The sequence below is a fragment of the Sceloporus undulatus genome, chromosome 1 (genome assembly GCF_019175285.1).
Source record: "Sceloporus undulatus isolate JIND9_A2432 ecotype Alabama chromosome 1, SceUnd_v1.1, whole genome shotgun sequence".
In the NCBI taxonomy this organism is placed as follows: domain Eukaryota; kingdom Metazoa; phylum Chordata; class Lepidosauria; order Squamata; family Phrynosomatidae; genus Sceloporus; species Sceloporus undulatus.
Window position 1 is genome coordinate 54,268,366 of NC_056522.1, and position 19,592 is coordinate 54,287,957.

Genomic DNA, 19,592 nt, shown 5'->3' on the forward strand with positions numbered 1-19,592 from the left:
TACCTTTCTTGCTTTCTTCTTCTTCTTTTTTTTTTAAAGGGGTGCTTTAAGAAAATCTCAGTGTAGATGTGAAAATTAAGCATTTGTTCCTTGAGGACATTTTGATTTAATACTATTTCCTCCTCTGACTCCAGTGTGGAATATAAAATGCAGGTGCATAAGGGGAGCAAAAGAGGGTTATCCAAGGAAGGTGCATCCTCCTGATCTGCTGAACAAACAAGGAGATCAGAGGGATTGCCAGATCATAGGGGAGCCCTTCCATCCCCAGCCAGCTTGACAGAAATATACACAAAAATAATGTGATTTGGTCTCCATTATCTTAAAGCGTAGTTAAGCTTCCAGGTATACTCAGCTCTCCACACCCAGGGATTCTTTATCCACAGATACATCTATCCAAAGCTTGACAATATTGCATATATATATATATATATATATATATATATATATATATATATATTTCAGAAAGCAAACATCGATTTTTGCCATTTTATAGAAGGAGTATCATTTTACTACCATGGCTCCAGGCTATGGAATTCTGGGCATTGCAGGCCTGGAACCAAACCCCAGAGGACACAATGGGTCCATTGTACCATTCTGGAGAGAGAGAGAGAGAGAGAGAGAGAGAGAGAGAGAGATAAAAACAAATGGCTTAACCTACACTAGAGCTTAGGGAAATTCATTTCCCAAATCTCCCCAGCCAGTTTGGCCAGTGGTTATGGGGGATGAAAGACTGTGGGAGTTACTATCCAAGGGCCTGAACAGACAGGCCAAAATAAAGCTGCTTTGGGTCACTTTGGAGGTATGCTGCTTAAATGACACACACATCTTTAGAGGCCAGAAGCTGTGCTCCAGTCCATAGGACAGGAGTGTGGCTTTGGCGTGGATTCCGGCCGCTTAGCATGCATGCATCATTTAAACAGCATACCTCCAAAGTGACCCGAAGCAGATTTACTTTGACCTGTCTGTTCAGACCCTTTGTCAAGGTGGGAAAACCAATGAGAAGGCAAGCATCATAGGCCTGGGTTCGGGCATCAAGGGAAATAAAGCACCCCATTCTAACACAGGACCCATCTATGAAGAAGAACGGGGTCTCTCCCACCTTCTGGAGAGTTTTTTGGTTTGACTTGTGGGTTCTCCAAATCCAACAGCGACATGTTGGGCTTCAATCTTTGTCTTGTTGAGGAGGATTTGCAGCAAAGAGGGAGAAAAAGAGAGCAGGTGTATTCACATATGCAGTGTCTCTCTTATTTGCTCTCCTAGCTGCATCCGCAAGGTAGAAATAACCCGGTCAATGGACACTCATGCTTCTGAGTGATGCTCAAAAGGGAGGACATTTTGGAATCCCTCCTGGACAGAAGGGTTGAAAAGGAGGACACCTGGTCTGTCAATGGACACTCATGCTTCTGAGTGATGCTCAGAAGCATGGACATGCTGGAATCCCTCCTGGACAGAAAGTTTCAAATTGTAGGATGTGTCCTGGAAAAGGAGGACGTCTGGTCACCCCCGCATATCAACAGAAACACATGCTTTTTAGCAGTCATTCAAAAGGGAGGCTGTTTTGGGAATCCCTCCTGGACAGAAGAAACTGAGGGCACGTCCTGGAAAAGGAGGACTCCTTGTCACTCTGCACATTGATGTACAAAACTCATGCTGCTTAGGGATGCTCAAAACGGAGGACGTTTTGGAATCGCTGCTGGAGAGAAGGCTGAAATGGAGGACACGTCCGGGGGTAAAAGAGGACGCCTGGCCGCCCTGCGGGAGGGTGAGGAGAAAGAAAGGATGGGCTGCATCCACACTGGAGAAATAACCCGGTTTGGCACCGCTTTGACTCTTTGTCTGGCTCTTTGCTAAGGAATTCTGGGCCTACAACAAACTCCAACTCCCAGAATTCCATAGCAAATAGCCAAAGAGTCAAAGCGGTGCCAAACTGGGTTATTTCTCCAGTGTGGATGGATTCCTAAAGCGAAGTTGACTTGAGAAGACATCAGGTTTCTGGGATGCTTTCCAAAGGGCACCAGTGGCATCATCACCATCGTCATCATCATCTGGGCTTTTGAGGAGGAGGAGGGCCTTTGGGGGAGGGGAGGGGCCTAGACTAGCCCCGCCCCCTCCGAGGACCGTCCTTTGCTTTTCAAGTTAAAAGCGCCTTCCGTCGTCCTCCCAGGTCCTCCTCAGTCTCCTTCCCTCCAAGTTGGAAAGCAGGTTGGCGCCCTTCAGAGAGAGAGAGAGAGAGAGAGATGCCTCTGGCCATCGGCTGATCTGTCTTTCTTTCTTGGAAGGGGATCCATGCGTTCAATCCCAGGAATGCAAGCGCCTTGACAGAGGGGGACCCTGGGCCAGTCACACTCTCTCTCAGCCTCCCAGGAAGGCCATGGCAAACCCCCTCTGAAGGACCCCAACAACAACAACAACAACAACAACAACAGGAAGCGGGAAGGCGAAGGAGAGGAAAGGCAGCCTTGAAAGACCGAAAGCCGGCAGCTGCAAGGAGCTCCAGAGACCTTTGTCGCCTTCTTTCTCACACAACAAACAGACTCTCCCCCGCCAAATTAGAAAGCAGGTTGGCACACACACACACACATATATATATAGTTACACACACACACACACACTCAGATATACATATATACACACTCATATTCTCTCTCTCTCTCTCTCTATATATATATATATATATATAGATAGATAAATATCTACATACACATACCACTCATCTCTCTCCCTCCCTCCCTCTCTCTCTCTTATATTCCTGTCTGCTCACCTGCTGATAATTTCCCACATCCTATTTCTCTCCCCCCCTTTTTTTGGCCCCCTTTCAACCCCAAAGCAAGGGGGGAGGACTCTCTAGGTCGGGACTTCTGTCCAGAATTCCAGAAGTGGGATTTCTTGTGTCCAGTCACACTCTCTCAGCCTCCGAGGAGAGCCAAAGCGATCCCTCTCCGAAACCACAAACAAACAAGTCATTTCCATTTTTCCTTTGCGATATCACAACTGCTCCCTTCAGGAAAGAGAGCTGCAGGCGAGGATTACTTTCCCGCCGCCGGCAGCCTTTCCTCCTCCTCCTCCTCTTCCCCTTTACTCTCTCTCTCTCTCACACACACACCCCACATACGCAACCCCTCCTCCCGGCTTCCCTCCTTGGCTCCCGGGGTTGCAGCCAGAGGCTCAGGAGCAGAAAGGAAGGGGAGCAAAGCGGCTCCTGGCTCCCTCCAGTCCCTCGCTCTTCTTCTTCTTTTCCGTGGCGTTTTCTTTCCTTCTCAAGTTGGCGCTCAGTTGAGGAAGCCGGAGACTTTTGATCGAGGAAGAAGGGAAAAGAAACCCCTGGAGGCCCCTTTCGGAGCCAAGGCGATTCCCTTCCCTGGAAAGCAGCGACAGGAGCAAGAGGGAAGCGCAGGAACTTTGCCCGGGATTGCCTTCGCCGCTGGATCGCTGCTTCTCCCCCCCCCCCCCCCCTCCTCCTCCTCCTCCTCGGCTTTCCGATTTGGGGGCTCCGGATCTTTTTTCTCTTCTCTTCTTTCTTTTTTCTCCGTATGTGAGGCTCCGCTTGTTTGTTTTCTTCTCGGAGGGAGAGGGAGAAAGAAGGAGCCTGGGAAAGAAGGAGGGGGTGAAGGAGAAGAGAAGGAAGGAAGGAAGGAAGGAAAGGAGGAGAAAGGAAGGAAGGAAGGAAGGAAGGAAGGGAAGAAGGAAGGAAAGAAAGAAAGAAGGAAGGGAAGAAGGAGGAGAGAAGGAAGGAAAGAAGGGAAGAAGGGGGAGGGAAAGAAGGAAGGAGGAGGAGAGAAGGAAGGAAGGAAGGAAGGAAGGAAGGGGGAAAGAAGGAAGAAAGGGAAGAAGGAGGAGGGGGAAGGGAGGGAAAGGAGCCTGCAGACCCCCTTCTCTCCTCCACCTTCCCCTTGCTTTCCCTCCTCCCCATCCTTCCTCGCCTGCCATCGCTGCTCCCCATTTGGGGAGGGAGGCTGTTTCCCCCCCGCTTTTCTCTCATCCTCCGTGTTTTGGACGCGGCGCGCTGTGTGTGTGAATCCAAGCTCCCGAGGGCAGACCCGGGCCAGACTGGACTAACTCGGGTTGAAAGGCACCAAACTCTCCATCCATCGGTCCATCCTCTGGATCTGCTCCTTGGCCGGGGGACCGTTTGGGATTCAGCTTCTTCTGCCTCGGATCCGCCACCCGGCCGCCGCCGCCGCCGCCGCCTGCTGAGGCTTCCTGGACTCCTTCCCCTTTTCTGCTGGATTTGGCTCCTCTCTCTGTGTCTGTCTGTCTCTCTGTGCTCCGCCTCGGGCGGCGATGAAGGTCTGGCCTTGAAGATGGAGGCTCTCTGGGTGCTCTTCCTCTCTTTGGTCCCGGCGGGCGCCAGGGGACAAGGCGTCTATGGTAAGAGCAGCAGGCCCTTGGGGGCGGGAAGAAGACCCCTTTGTCAGGGGCGCTGGGTGGGGTTTTCCCCCTGAGCTACAAAATAGTGGGGTTTTAAAGCCACAGTCGGATCAAAGTTTCTAATTTATTTTTTAAAAGGGGAAAAAAAAAGCCCTTGCGGCGGGAGAAAGTCGGGGATGCTGGGGGCATCCGTACTTTGGAGGTAGCTCGTTTTGAGACCGCTTTAACTGCCCTGGCTCCAGGAGAGGGCATTCTGTGGGTTGTCGTTTGTTGTGGCACCAGAGGCAGGGCAGTTAAAGCGGTCTCAAAACGGGTTACTTCCAAAGTGCGGACGCAGCCTTGAAAAGCAAATGGAAGCCTACAACCGCCCCTCCGACCTCTTCTTTTCATGCATTGCTTGTCGGTTGTACAAAACACTCTGTAACACCCCCCCAAACCGACTTTTCTCGGTGGGGAAGCAGATCCGGTTGTTGTTTATTTGTTGCTCCGGTCGTGTGTGTGTTCCTATTAAGGAAGGAGAATGGGGGGCTTTCCTCTCAGTGGGACTCCAAGATGCTCCACCAAGATCCCTTCTGGACTTAGGAATGTCAATTTCTGGGGAAAGGGGAGAGATGTTTGCCATTTCTGAGAGGCTTTCCGCCCCTCAGTTCTTCTGCCTCTTCCTCCTCTTTCCCTCAAACCCTCCTCAGTTTCTGGCGTTGCTTTTGGCCCCTTCCCGCCCCTTCTTTTACTGGGAATGAGGTGGACTTGTTGGTCCTCATCGCCTTGGAAGAAATCGTGCTGTTTTTCCCCTCTCTTTTTCTCAGTGGTATTGTGGTTTGAGGGTTGAGACCTGGGTTCGAATCCTCCACTCAGCCATGGGTGGGCAAAGCCACGCTCTCTCAGCCTCAGAGAATGATCATGGCCAAAAACAACAACAACAAAACCCACTCTGAAGAAGCTTGCCAAGATAGAAAACCCCATGATAGGTTCGGCTTAAGTAGAACCACAGACTCAGGGAAGTAGGGTGGCCATAAGTGGTAAGGAATTGGAGGCACACAACTACAACCGGGTCCGACATTAAAAATAAAAACAACCCCCCCCCCCCCCCAAATGGTTGAGCCTGACATGTCTGAACGTCCCCTTTTCGGCTCCCTTTCTCCTGTCCCACACTTTTGGCAGGCAGACTAGGCGAGAGAGAGAGAGAGAGAGAGTGGCATAGTGGTTTGAGTCTTGAAGTAGGACTCTGGAGACCAGGGTTCGAGTCCCGGCTCGCCATGCAAACCCACTGGACGACCTTGGGCGAGTCACACTCTCTCAGCCTCAGGGCAAACGCCCCCCCCCCCCAAGGAACTTGCCAAGAAAAGCTCAGGAATAGGGTCGCCTTAAGTCAGAAGCCACTTGGCGGCACTCAGCAGCAACCACAAGCCGCCTTGAGTCCCTGAGGCGGCGTATAAATAAACATAACAACAACAACAACCAGGGTACGTTTGTTTCACCTCAGGACAGACAATTCAGGCAACAGACGCTGAGCCCGCATCCTTTTGGTGCTGCCTTCATCTTGGTGCTCAGGCATCCTCTTGTGTGTGTGTTGTGTGTTGTGTGCCTCCAAGTCCTTTCCGACTCATGGCGAGCCTCTCCCGGGGTTTTCTTGGCAAGACTGCTTCGGAGGAGGTTTGCCATCGCCTTCCCCCTGAGGCTGAGAGGCCAGCAACCGTGAGTGGAACAAGGACTCCTCCAAGCGAGGCGGCACCTGGGACAGGGTCTCCCTAAGTCGGGAACGACTGGAAGGCACACAACCCACACGCCAGATGCTTCCCCAGCCCTGGCCCAGCCATCCTCCGGCTCCTGAGATTTTAAAATGAAGCGGGAGTGGAGGAAGCGCTGCCAAAAGTGGCGCCGCGCATGGCTCCGCCGTTGCCATTGGGAGCATCGCTCTGGCTCTCGCTCTCTCCCAGGGTCTAGAAACCACAAAGCCCTATCATGAGGAGCGCCTTAGGGAGCTGGGGATGTTTAGCCTGGAGAAAAGAAGGTTAAGAGGTAGTATGATAGCCCTGTTTCAACATTTGAAAGGAAGTCATATTGAGGAGAGAGCAAGCTTGTTTTCTGCTGCTTCAGAGAACAGGACCCGGAACAATGGATGCAAGCTGAAGGAAAAGAGATTCCACCTCAACATTGAGAGGAACACAGTCCCTGAATGGAGAGTGGTGGAGTACCCCTCCTTGGAGGTCTTTAAGCAGAGGCTGGATGGCCATCTGTCGGGGATGCTTTGATTGAGAGTTCCTGCAGGGCAGAATGGGGTTGGACTGGATGGCCCTTGCGGTCTCTTCCAACTCTGTGATTCTATTATACTCTCTCAGCCTCAAGAGGATGGCCGTGGCTACTCCCCTCTAAAGATACTTGCCGAGAAAGCCATGCCAGGGGCCATAAATCGGAAAGGATTTGGGGGCACACAACAGCAAGAAAAGCCAGGACTGACATGAAGGCACACAGCAGCTGCAACAAGGGGATGAGGGAGTGTCTTGGGGCCCCGTTTGGTGGGAGGCTGTTGTGAGAGAGGTCTGTCTCCAGAGCCTGGAAAACTGAGGGATGCTTTGGAAACTGGGGCTCACAATGGGAAAGAAACAACACAAATATGCATATCTTGGGTAACCTTTGGGAAAACCCAAAGAAGTCATGGAAGAGGGTTTACCCACTAGAGAGCATGAAGCAGGCGCCTGTGCAAATGCTCCCCATCCCCTCCTAGGATAGAAACTAGTGTTTTAAAACCATTTTTAGATATTTTTTAAAAAAACAGTATTTAAGAAATCAAAGTTTTCCTGGGCTTGATGTGTTCTCTCTCTCTCTCTCTCTCTCTCTCTCTCTCTCTCTGTGTGTGTGTGTGTGTGTGTGTGTGTGTGTGTGTGGTGTGCCTCCAAGTCCTTTACACTTATAGAAGTAATGACCCTAAGACAAATCTATCATGGGGGTTTCTTGGCACGTTTCTTCAGAGGCTATTTGCCATTTCCATCCTTTGAGGGTGAGTTAGGCTGGATCCACAGTAGAGAATTAACCTGGTTTGGCACCGCTTTAACTTGTCTGGCTCAAGGCTATGGAATTCTCCAACTCCCAGAATTCCATAGCCTTGAGCCAGACAAGTTAAAGCGGTGCCAAACCAGGTTAATTCTCTAGTGTGGATGAAGCCAAAGTGTGACTTGCCCAAGATCACCCAGTGAGTTTTCCATGGCTGGGTGAGGATTTGACCCTTGCTCTTCAGACTCATAGCCCAATGCTCAAACCACTACACCACACTGGCCTGCATACCGTTTTTTGTGCATTGCTCTTCAGTCAGTTGTCCAAACATGGCTCCCCCACCCATGATAAATAGTGCTTTGGGCAAGAAACACTTTTAACACACAAACACAGACACCAGTTTTGCAGGTGCCTGCGTGGTTTATAGTATCTGTAGTGCTTCTGGTGGTTAGTGATTGTGCCTCAAAAGAAAGCCCTGTTCAGCTCTTTACCTAGATTACAACTGCCATCAAAGCTGGAAACAGAAAAATAATAAAACTAGTAGGTAGAAATCATTTTCTGCTAGAGGTTCATCTTTAGGGAAACCATGCCCTGTGAGGAGCAACTTCAGGACCCGGGTATGTTTAGTCTGGAGAAGAGAAGGTTAAGGAGTGATATGATTGCCCTGTTTAAGTGTTTGAAGGGGTGTTCCATTGAGGATGGAGCAAGCTTGTTTTCTGGTGATCCAGAGAATAGGACCCAGAACAATGGATTCCACCTCAACATTAAGAGGGACTTTCTGGAGTTTATCACACGGGAGGAATTTCTCTTAATTTCGAACGAAAAGAAAGTGGGGCCAGAACACATTCATGTGAATTCACTAGTTCAGCGAATTTATGTGAATTCAAATTGCGTTCAAACTGACTTCCCATTGTCCAAAAATAGCTTGCCATTGCCCGAAATTGCATGTGATCACCTCTCATGCAATAACGTGAAACCCCATGATTGCGTGCGGACTGACTTCCCATTGTCCGAAATTGTGTGTGGTATTCTATCACACAATAACGTGAAACCCCATGATTGCGTTCAGATTGCCATTGGATCATACTTCCAGTTTCCCTTGTCTGATAATGTCCTCTGATAGTCGGAGCTGTTTGACAGTGGCATCTCCTTCCTTGGAGGTCTTTAAACAGAGGCTAGATGGCCATCTGTCAGGTTGCTTTGATTGTGAGTTCTTGCATGGCAAGGGGTTGGGCTTGAGGTCTTTTCCTTGGGGTTTCTTCCTAGAGGTCTCTTCCAACTCTGTGATTCTATGATTCTATTCAAACAGTTTGTAGGTAAAACTTTTTAAGGGGGAATGAAAGATGTTGACTATTTCTCTCTCTCTCTCTCTGTGTGTGTGTGTGTGTACATGCCTTCAAGTTGCCTGGCAAAAACCATGGTGTTTTCTTAGGCAAGGAAAATTCTGAAGTCATTTTGTCAGTTCCTTCCTCTCAAAATAGCCTACAGCACCTGGTATTCATAGGTGATCTCCCATCCAAGGACTAACCAGGGCTGATCCTGCTTAGCTTTCAAGATCAGATAGGATCTGGTGTCTTTAGGTTTTTTTTGTTCTACCTCACTGCAGAAGCAATAAATACGGAGCCACCAGTTTTGATGCTGCTTTCATCTTGACAACCCTGTACTGCCTTACAAATAGAGAAGTTGGGGCAACAGATTTCTAGTGAGTTAAACAAGAGCTACAAACAAGGCAGCATTTTACTTTTTTCTTTTTCTTTTAAAGATCCATGTAAATTTCACCAGTGCTCAGTTTAGTTCACTTTTGTTTTCCTTAAAGCTGAAGCCTTTGTGGGTCACTTCAGAATACATTTTTTTAAAAAAGGGAATTGATTCTCCTCTGTTTGGGCTGGAATTTTTAAAGCTGAGTTCATTTTCTGTTTCATTTTATGAAAACCATCTTTTAATGGATGCCCTTTTGTTTTTACTCCCCCCCCACCCTCCACGCACACACTTTCTTTTATTTGTCTGTCAAGAAAGTGGGAGAAAGTGTGAGGGATTTAAAGTCTGGAGGGAAATTAGAAGAAGCACCCAAGAGCAGTGAGATGGGATGCATAATGTCTTTGTGGCATGAGAAACAATGTGTGTGCAGGTTTTTCCATCCCCATGGGTATTTTATATGCTCCCAGGCAAACTTTTTTACTTTTAATTAGCCTGCCTGCTGCAGTCCAAGCAGAACTAGTGGAGAGTTTGTTTTCAAAGGCATCTTCAGACCCTTGTAAGATTGTCAATCTTCTTAACCCCCTGGCTCCTTTTAATCCTTAGACTCTGGTGCTTACTTCTTTCTTCCCCTTTTTTCCTGTTCATTGATTCTTTCTTTCTTTCTAAACTCTAGATGTTTAGACTAACATCCTGATGGTTTTCAGAGGGAAAGATAGAAAAGGGCAGTGTAGAAAAACAATAAATAGAAAACAAGGCACTCTTTAAAGTGCGCGCAGTATGCAATTCCCTATTTAATCTGGAGGGTTTTTTGTTTGTTTCTGCAGTTGTACAAACAAAATATATCTGTCTTTCCCTCTCTGTCTCTCTCTCTCTCTCTCTGTCAACCATCTACTGAGAGAATAACAGGTAATAACAGAGAATACAGAATTGCTTTTCTGTGTCTGGTTCAGATATGGGCACACTGCAAACTTCCTAAGTGCTGCATTTGTCAGTCCTTTCCATTCCCAAAGCAAGCACCAGTCAGAGCTGTTTGTTTAAAATGGTGGAACAGGAGTTATTAATGGCTTTTGCCATGCTTACCAAAGCATTTACAGTTGCAAGGCAATTTAAATCCAGGTTAGAGATTTCCCTCCAGCCCTGATTCCTTCTTTTCTTTTACCCCAAATGTAGCCCCAAGCTATATATAGTAGGAGTATTTCATGTTCTGAATCTTTGTCTCTTGCTGTGCTTAATGTGGAAATGTTGGGAATTCAAATGTTGCATCTCGGCCCACTCCCCCCCCCTTTTTTTTTCTTTTGAATATTAGAGTAGCAAGGAAGGGAGGCAGCAGGAGGGAGGAAATCGCACACGCGCGCGCGCGCGCGCACACACACACACTGGTATCGGGGTTATAAATACATTTTACCAGTCTAAATCTAGTGAGATTAAATCAGATTAAACTAGATGACATGCCCTTTTAAATAATAACTCATGGACATTCATAAAAGGCCTCTGCTTTGGTTTATGGAGATGGATGAAATAAATAAAACATGTGTTAAAAGGAAACACTTGGACTAGACTCATATTAATTGGGAGTCAATGTGCTTCTATCTTGCCTGCTACTTGAAAAGGCTTGTTACACAAATTGGTGTTTTATATGATGACTGAGCAGTGTCTGAGTCCCAATAATCTTCCCTTCCTGCATTATCTGATTCCATCTATTCTGCCCTGTTTACTGAAAGCCATGCTTATACTGGCCGCAGTAAATCCTGTCCTCCCTGCACACACCCAGCTGTCAAAAGAAGCTGTGTAGCATTAAAAAGTGAAGTCTTACTGGACTCCTGGTGATCCCCTTGCCTTCTCTGCTCATGTTCACATGGTACATATAAAGTGGGTCACATTTTGCCTTAACAAACCTCCCAAGCTTTAACAAAACTCCTACTTTTTCATCACCGTAGGCTGGTTTACACTTTGCGGAAGCCAATTAATATTGTTCCATGAGAAGTAGTAGATGTGACCATTTTAGACATGGCTATTTGCCACAAGAAAAAAATCATGCTGGAATAGAAAAAAAGTGCTACCAAGCACAGAGCAGACTGCTCTGCATGAATGACTTGTACTTTCATGTCATTAGGGAGGGTCCTAAGTACTCTGAAGGCACCAGATCCTGTCTAATCTTGGAAGCAACACAGAATTGGCCCTGATTAGTACTTGGACAGGAGACCACCAATGAATACCAACTGCTGTAGCCTATATTTTGGAGGAAGGAGCTGGCAAAATGACCTCTGAGTTTTGCTTGCCTAAGAAAGCCCTATGAAATTCATGGAGTCACCATAAGGCACACACACACACACACATACACACATACACACACACTGTTAGGGAGACTGAGGCCCTGTGCAGAAGGGCCTTAAAAGCTGGCTTGGGGGTATAGAGTCTACATGACGCATGCCCCGGCTCTGCCCCCCAGGGCAGTGTGACGCCCTGCACGATGCACAGTATCACAGCACTACTCTGCATGATGCAGTACCAAAGAAGTTCTGTAAAGCCATGGCACTGCAGCTATCATGCCCTTTCCAGGGCCCAAAAAGGAGCCACTTCTTACAGCTCCTCTTTGTGTGCCCTGGAAAGGCCAAATCGAGGCCATGGGTGAAGTTGCTGTGGCCCAGATCTGGCTGTAAAAGGGGCAGCTGGAGGCTGCCTCTTCAGGGCTGTCTGCACAGCCCTTTAGATCATTGATTTTGGAACAACAATATTAGGTGGCTGATTTTGGGTGCCAATAACCAGCGGCATCATCTCATCACCATCTTCACCTTTATTTGTATCTCGCCCTTCTCCCAGATGGAGCTTCAAGGCAACTTACAAATTAAAACAACTATATAGTTAAAAACATACATTAAGTAAACATTAAAGCAGAATGCAACAATTAACAGCAGTAAAAGAATTTCAAAACATTCATATAAAAATGTTACTAAACAGTTTAAACAGTACAATTTAAAACAATGTAACACCCTTTTAAAAGCCCTTTCATCAAAAAGCTTCAGTTCTAGAAACTGTGAGACTAAACAGTAACTGACTGCCAGTGATGGAAGGTCAGCAAGGAGGGGGCCACTCTAGCCTCCTTAGGGAAGGAGTTCCTGGGCTTAGGTCCAATCTTGCTTACCCACCAACCAAACCTGTGAAGGTGGTGAGGCTGACATTAAGGCCTCTCTGGAAGATCTCAGGTTCCAGACAGGCTCATATGTGGTGATATGATAACCTAGAACTAAGCCAGATTGGGCTTTATGGGTCATGGCCAGTGCTGAAATTGTGCCTGGGAAACAAACTAGCAGCCAGTTTATATTGTGCCATTGCAAAATTGCCACCCAGGAAACCATATCACTTGGGCTGGTCCTGGTGGTGGCTCCAACAAATACATTGATCTAGATAGAGAACCTGGAGAAAAGAGGAAAATTAGTAAATTGTGGCCTTCCTTGTTTGCAAACCAGGTAGAAAATGCCCTTATTTTTCTACCACAACTTCTGTTAAGAAATCAGGATGGATGAGAATTCAGGAATGTCTTCAATGAATGGGATTTGCTAGTGCTGGTAGTTCTACAGCTCAGAGGTTGAGCACATGCTTTGCATGTAGAACATCTCACTTTCAATCCCTGTTAACTTCAGGTAGGGCTTAGAAAGCCTTGTGTCTGGAACCCTGGAGAGCCACTACTCATCTGTGTCAACAATACTGGGCTAGATTGACCGGTGATCTGACTGTATAAGGCAACTCCTTGTGTTCTTCCTGTCTCTTCCCAAGGAAGTAGTGGCAGCTTAGAAACAGAACTTGGTGAGGCACTTTGGAGTGAAAGATCATGGGGGAAGGCCTTGTATATGCTGCTTCAGGTTGTACCTGTACTGCAGAATTAATCCAGGTTGATACCACTTTAACTGCTATGGCTCAATGCTGAAGAATATGTGGATTTTTAGTTTTGTGAGATATTTAGCCTTCTCTGTCAGAGAGCTTTGTTGCCACAACAATTTGCAATTCCTAGCATTCCATAGCATTGAAGCATGGCAGTTAAAGTGGTGTCAAACTGGATTAATTTTGCAGTGTGGATGCATCCTTAGACATTTATTAGATTTTTATAGCCTGATAATTCCAAAATATGGTAGTGCTTTGGGAACAGATGAAAGAACAGATGGTTGCCAACCTGAATTTCTCCTTGTAGTGTTGGTACTCTTATGAGGGGTGTTTATTGTTCCCTTGCTGTAAGCTTTTTTTTTCCCATGTGAATGCAACTGAAGTTTGTGATTCCAAGAATATGTTTATATAAAAGACTCGTAGATATCAGCTAAGGTACATATTGTTTTAAAGAAAGCATTTAGTACAAACTGTCACAGCTGTGAATGAAAAATGAATTGAAGGTGGATGGAAAGGTGATGGAGATACTGGGAGAAGGGAATCATTGTCTTTTCTTGCTGGAATCGTTGTCCGCAGCCATATTTCTCTCTCTCAATTATTTCAAAGTATTTATGTGCATGGAGAAAGAAGCAGGGATTTTCTTTTCTTTCCTATTACTGATTTTAAAGCCCACCTTATGGAGTCCTAAATCTTTTGAGAGCAGGCTTTTTGAAGCTTTGTCTTGAGCTGTGTATTCTGGGCTGCTGCTTTGTTTACTCGAGAAACAGGATTTAACAAGCCTTGATAGGAGTGTTTTATTGCTAACATGGAGCACCTGACAGCCCAACTTTCTCCACTCACGCTGGGGAAAAGGCTGTGAGCTGGCAGCCTTCCCTCCTGCCTCCACCCCATCATTGTCTGCTGCTTGCCGAAAACAAATCAACACCTTCAAGGAACATTCCATTGTGGAAGATGGAAGGTGAAGTGAAGAGCTTCAGAAAAGCTCATAGGCTGGGAAAATATCTATCCTGTTCAGTCAGATAGAAATCTTACTGGGGATATCTCCATCATTGGAGGCATAGGAAAAATAGACAGTGAAAGGAGCAATTATTCTCCTACTACCAAACAAGAGAAGTAAAAAAAATTTTTTAAAAAAATGTTATCAGGCTGACTGAATGATTTCCAAGTTTCTAAAAGTATGGGGGGCAACTCATATTTCTGTAGCCGACAATTGTGGAATGAGCTGACGGTATCTTAGGTCTGTTTCTTGCTATGTAGTTATAGTGCTACAATTTCACTTTAGCTGCCATGGTTCCATCTGAGGTCCTGTCTGCATGGGCCACTCTGAGATCAGAATGAGGGGCACAGACATGTAATGAGGCCTTACTCTAACCTCAGAGCGAGTGACTTGCCATGGCTGCTCATGTGCCAGGCAGCACAGGACAGACATACAAACACATGTGCAAACAACTGCCCAAGAGGGCCCCAAGTAACAGGGCGAGTTTGAGGCAGCTCTGGGGCCAGGATACTCTGGACTGCTCCCGGAGTATCTTGACCTGTGCAAACCACACTTCAGATTTGCAGTTTAGTAAGGGTTTGTTTTTGTTTTGAGACTGCTTAGGGAGCTCTAGTGCCTCACCAAACGACCAACCCTAGGATTCCATAGGATGTTGCCATGCCAGTTAAAATTGTATCCTTGTGTTATACAGGTTTATCTCAGTTAACAGTGGAGGTATGTTCCTAGGTTAAAATCCAATATAACAGTTAAAAACATTAGTACAAAAAACAGGAACAGGAAAACAGTAAAATAGGAAAATACACATGTCAGGGGCAGAAAAAAATGAAAATGAAACATCGATCCAGGGTCAAAAGGGAAAAGGGAGAAAGGGGGCAGGAAAATAAATAGACAAATTAAGGTGGGAAGGCCAGCCGGAATAGATATGTTTTCAACTGTTTTTTAAAAACAGCTAATGAGACGGCGGAGCGAACCTCTGCAGGGAGCTTATTCCAAAGGGAAGGGGCAGCAGTAGTAAAAGCCCTCTGTGAGGTCCGTATATGATTGGACCTAGGGACCTCCAACAATTTAGTCCCGGAAGTTCTGAGTGTGCGAGGCGGATTATATGGGGAGAGGCGGTCCTCCAAGTACCCTGGGCCCAAGCCATTTAGGGCTTTATAGGTAGGGATAGGTTCCTACACCGCAAAAAAGAAGAGAACTTCAATATACTTCAGTAAACCTTCTTTTTTCAAAACTAACAATATGCATATATGAAATGATATAACAAGATCAGCTAAGCAGATTTTCTACTTTTTCAACCTTCTGGAGATTATTTGTGGGCTACAGTACATTCAAAAAACATCCAAAGATGAATATTCTTTCATCAGCCTCCACTGTTCTTATGGTTTGTTTTTTGATGGCCAAACATATAGATCTATACTTCTTTTTAAACATGCTGGGGGTAGTGGGTAGGGTTGCCATAAGTCAGGACCTCCAAACTGGGACAAATGTAGGACAACATTTTCAAATGTAGGACCCTTTTTTTTAAAAGGGAGGACACGTGAAAAAAATCTTTGAAAATGGGCCTCCTCCTCCTCCTCCTCTTCCTCCTCCTCTTCTTCCTCCTCTTCCTCCTCCTCCTCCTTCTCCTCACCATGCGCCAAGAAATGGCGCTTTTCCCTCCCCCTGGCTGGCCCAGAGTCTCACTCCTCCACCTCCCTCTTGAGGCTGGCCAATGGCAGGCTGGGGCTGGAAACAGCCCCGCTGCCGCCCTTCTGCCATTGGCCAGCCAGCTTGAGGGGAACAAGCGTTCCCTATATGGCCCCGCGCGCATGCAAACAGAACGAGCGCGAGCTGGCGCCAGCCACAGCCTCGTGGAAGTGCTGCAGGTGGCGCAGCCGCGCAAAGGAGGAGAAGGAGGTAGGTGGGTCGTGTGCCACGCGCACGTGCCAACAAAAGAGGAGGAGGAAGAGGGCAGGCTGTGCAGCCGCGTGGCTGCACAAAAAAGGTGGAGGAGGTGGGTGGCCGCTGTGGGAGCGTGTGGAGGTGGAGGAGGAGGAGCGCTGCCTGGCCTGCAGTGAAGACAAAATCCGGGCCCCAACCCGTGAATTGGCAGAACTGGACCGGGACTGGGCCGGTTCCGCCAAAACCGGGACAGTCCCACCTGCCGGCGGGTTATGACAACCCTAGTAGTGTGGCTTCCTTTTTATCTCTGTTTTACATTGCTACAGTAAGACTGGCAAGGGTACACCTTTCCCAGTATTGTTTACTTCAGACAGGCTGCTGCAGCCTGATGCCACAAATCTGTATTTCTCCATTTCCATTTACCATGCTCCCAATTCTGATATTGCTAGGAAACTTCCAACTAGAAAGAATATGAGGAGGAAAAGAGGAAGCTGTTTTGCTGTCAAAAGACTTTGTAAAAAGGAACTTCACTGCTAGGCTGCATCTACACTGCAGAATTAATGCAGTTTGTTACTGTTTTAACTGACATGGCTCAGTGCTATAGAATTCTGGGATCTGTAGTTTTGTGAGATATTTAGCCTTCTCTCACAGAGACCTCTGGTGCCACAACAAATTACAAATCCCAGGACTCCATAGGATGCTGCCATGACATGTAAAGAAATATCAAACTGCTTTAACTAAGTGTGGTAGCAGCTCAGAGGATTTGTTTTGTAAAAGTTTTTTTTACTAGCTTCTCTCTTGTCCTTTTAATAGCAACTCATACCCTGTCCAGCTCATCTCCTCATATGCAAGGAGGGTAATGGGGATCGACATGTTAAGTCTGTTCCTCCTTATAAGCTTTCTTGTCACTTCCTACATGTGGAGACAGTTCCCGGTGTTGTGTGACAGACAAATAAGGATGTTAAAATATTTGGGGAAGCACTGTCTTGTCTTAAGACAGTGACCCTCCGAATGGAGAGTTTGATTGTCAGGGGTGAAGGAGGAGAGAGATCTAGCATACCCCTCTCCAATCCTGTCCTCACATGCAGAGCTAATATGCAAGGAGAATACCTGAGTACAGCTTATATTTGCAGACATTAGTAGGTGTGTAAACACATAACTGCATGCTGTGAAAGCCTCTCCTGATTCCATGTAACAAGCTGATAATAAAGGAAAAAAGAGCAGAGCAGGCAATCCCCCCCCCCCCCCATGAAAGTTGACAGCCCTATTCTAACTGGAGAGAACTCTTGTAGCTTAAAAGCACAGTACTGTATAGTTTATTAAACTATGAAAAAGAACAGAAAGTGCATGCTGTTCCTACATCTGTGAACATCTGGTAAACTGACCTAGCAGCACATCCGACTCTTTTCCCATCATCAATATGTTGTTGTGTGCCTTAAAGTTATTTCCAACTTATGACAAACCTGTAGTGACCCTATAATGAGTTTTCTTGGCAAGGTTTGTACAGAAAGGGTTTGCTTTTGCCTTCCTCTGAAGCTGAGAGAGTATGATTTACCTAAGGTCACCCAGTGGGTTGCCAGGGCTGTTCCTCATCCATACGCACTGTCAAATATATGAACTACCAGTTATAGAGCAGATTTAAAATCCGTGTTCTGTACATTGCTTACCATTTTGTTCAAGGATGGAGAATGTGTGGCCTTTTTGTTGTTATTGCACTTTAGTCCACAAGATCCCTTACCATTATCTTAGCATGCTAGTACTGATGGGAGTTGAAATTTGACAACATCTGGAAGGTTGCACATTTCCCATTTGTGGTTTAGTCTGTATCTCTGACTGACATGCCTTTCTTTTAAATTGCCTCCACATTGATTTTAATTGAAATATACTTTAAAAAAAATTAACTCTGAGAAACTTCATGGCTAGGTTTTGGAATCTAGTCAGTAGTCAAATAAATAGAATATTCCTTGTGGTAATAGATAACTTTTATTTTCCTGTGCTCAGTCAGCCTTCCTTGTCTGTTTGATATTGCCTATGCATCTTCTCTGGATGCCATCCTTATCGTACAGCAGGAAAAGCTCTATGTGAGCTTCAGCACTGCATAAATGTATAATTTTCCCCAAGATCTTTTCTACTCTTTTTATCAGATTTTCATTTTCTGCGAACCAAACATGCCTAGCATCAAAACATGGATTTAGCTTTTGTAGTATTCCTGTGAATTACTTGTGCTACCTGTTTGTTTTTGTACAGCCAAACAGTCCCTGACCTTTGCACAGCCTGAACCCAGCATTACGATAGTAGAAATTCACTCCAAACAACCCTGAAACACCCCACAGAGCCATCTTAATATGCACACCCTAAAAACTGACATTATCCACCTGACAGGTTGTTTGCAACTTACTGGTAGAAGTCAAAATATTTCACTAGAGGTGTCATCAGAAACCACTATCTTATGCTAATTTCTGTGGGAACATGAAGACAGATGTTGAATAATTTGACATGAGAAATGTAGCTTAGACAATTATCACCATGTCAGGGTTTTTGTCAGATTTTTGAGAAAATGCATATTTCAGACAACTTGAAAAGACAGTGAGTGAGGGTGTGTTGACTATGTGTGTGTGTGAGGGATTGAAAGAAAAAGTAGGAGCTGGGGGAAAGGCTACCAAAGTACTGGCATTTGGATTTACGTAGTTTGAACAATTCATAATGCAACTCAACCCCACCCCCAAACTAATCTTATACATAACTTCTCAATATGGAATTAAGTTTGCTTAGACAATAGGAGATTGCTGAAGCATTGCCATGGTTGCTTCAGGATTGTTATCTTGACCCAACAAATCTAGCTGGCACTGTAGGATGCCCCTCAGCGTCTCACCGATGACCTCCTGCATAGTTTCAATTGTCTCTCCGATCACTGTGTGCATTCACTGAGTAGTTGTCTGCTCTACTTGTGTGCCTAATATTAATGTTCATGCTAGTGTTTACATGATTGTTTATCCTGAGATAAATGCAAAGACAAGAGCACATAATTATTCAGAGGCTGTTGATCTCTCTTTTTAGCCTTTAATGCATTGGTTGGCTGTATAAACAAATAGGAGACTGAGGTCTGTTCAGGAGATTTTTTTCCCCCAAAAATATCCATTTCTTCAAAGGGGCCCCTAAGAAGCAGTTTGTTGTATAGCAGATGAGAACAGAAGTTTGATAGGTCAGTAATTATAACCTTGCAGAATAGCCTTCCCCATCCTAATACTCTTCAAATATGATGAATTTCAGCTCTGATCATCCCCAACCAGCTTCCACAGAATGTGCCAGAATCGCCCATTTTCTTCATCAGACCCAGGCTTGTAAACTACAATTCACACCCAGGTCCTGATGACAAATCTATAAGAAATGATTGTGCCTCCTTTATTCTCAGAATTACGTGATTCTTCTCAGCCATATTCTTCTTCTTCTTCCTCCTCCTCCTCCTCCTCCTCCTCACATTTAAACAAGTGCCTCTGAACTTAATTCTAGCAATTACAGTGTATTACCAGGGTTTCTTACATAGCACTGCAACAGGTAGAATAAGTAATGAATAATGGTTGATTCCCTGAAGACTACTGTGAACAAGGCTGGTTTTTCTCAGTGGCCATTTTTTCACCTTCAGATAAAATGAATGGGTGTTTTGGATGTCAGGATGAACAAAGGTTTATTTGGGCAGAAATTAGTGTAGTCTTCTGCCCCCCCCCCTTGTCTGTCCTCCTCTTACATAGTTGTAAGGAGGAGCTCAGAAGCTTTTGCT

General features: G+C 45.9%; 1 protein-coding gene across 2 annotated transcripts in view; it reads left to right on the top strand.

Annotated features, from left to right (window-relative positions):
- The first annotated feature begins 3,821 nt into the window (after positions 1 to 3,821).
- Positions 3,822 to 19,592, top strand: part of MDGA1 (MAM domain containing glycosylphosphatidylinositol anchor 1) — a 410,329-nt gene continuing 394,558 nt past the window's right edge. For both annotated transcript variants that reach the window (XM_042445010.1, XM_042445011.1), the window contains exon 1: positions 3,822 to 4,368. In XM_042445010.1, the coding sequence (XP_042300944.1) occupies positions 4,302 to 4,368 (67 nt within the window). In that variant the 5' untranslated portion in view covers positions 3,822 to 4,301. The remainder of the gene's footprint in view (positions 4,369 to 19,592) is intronic.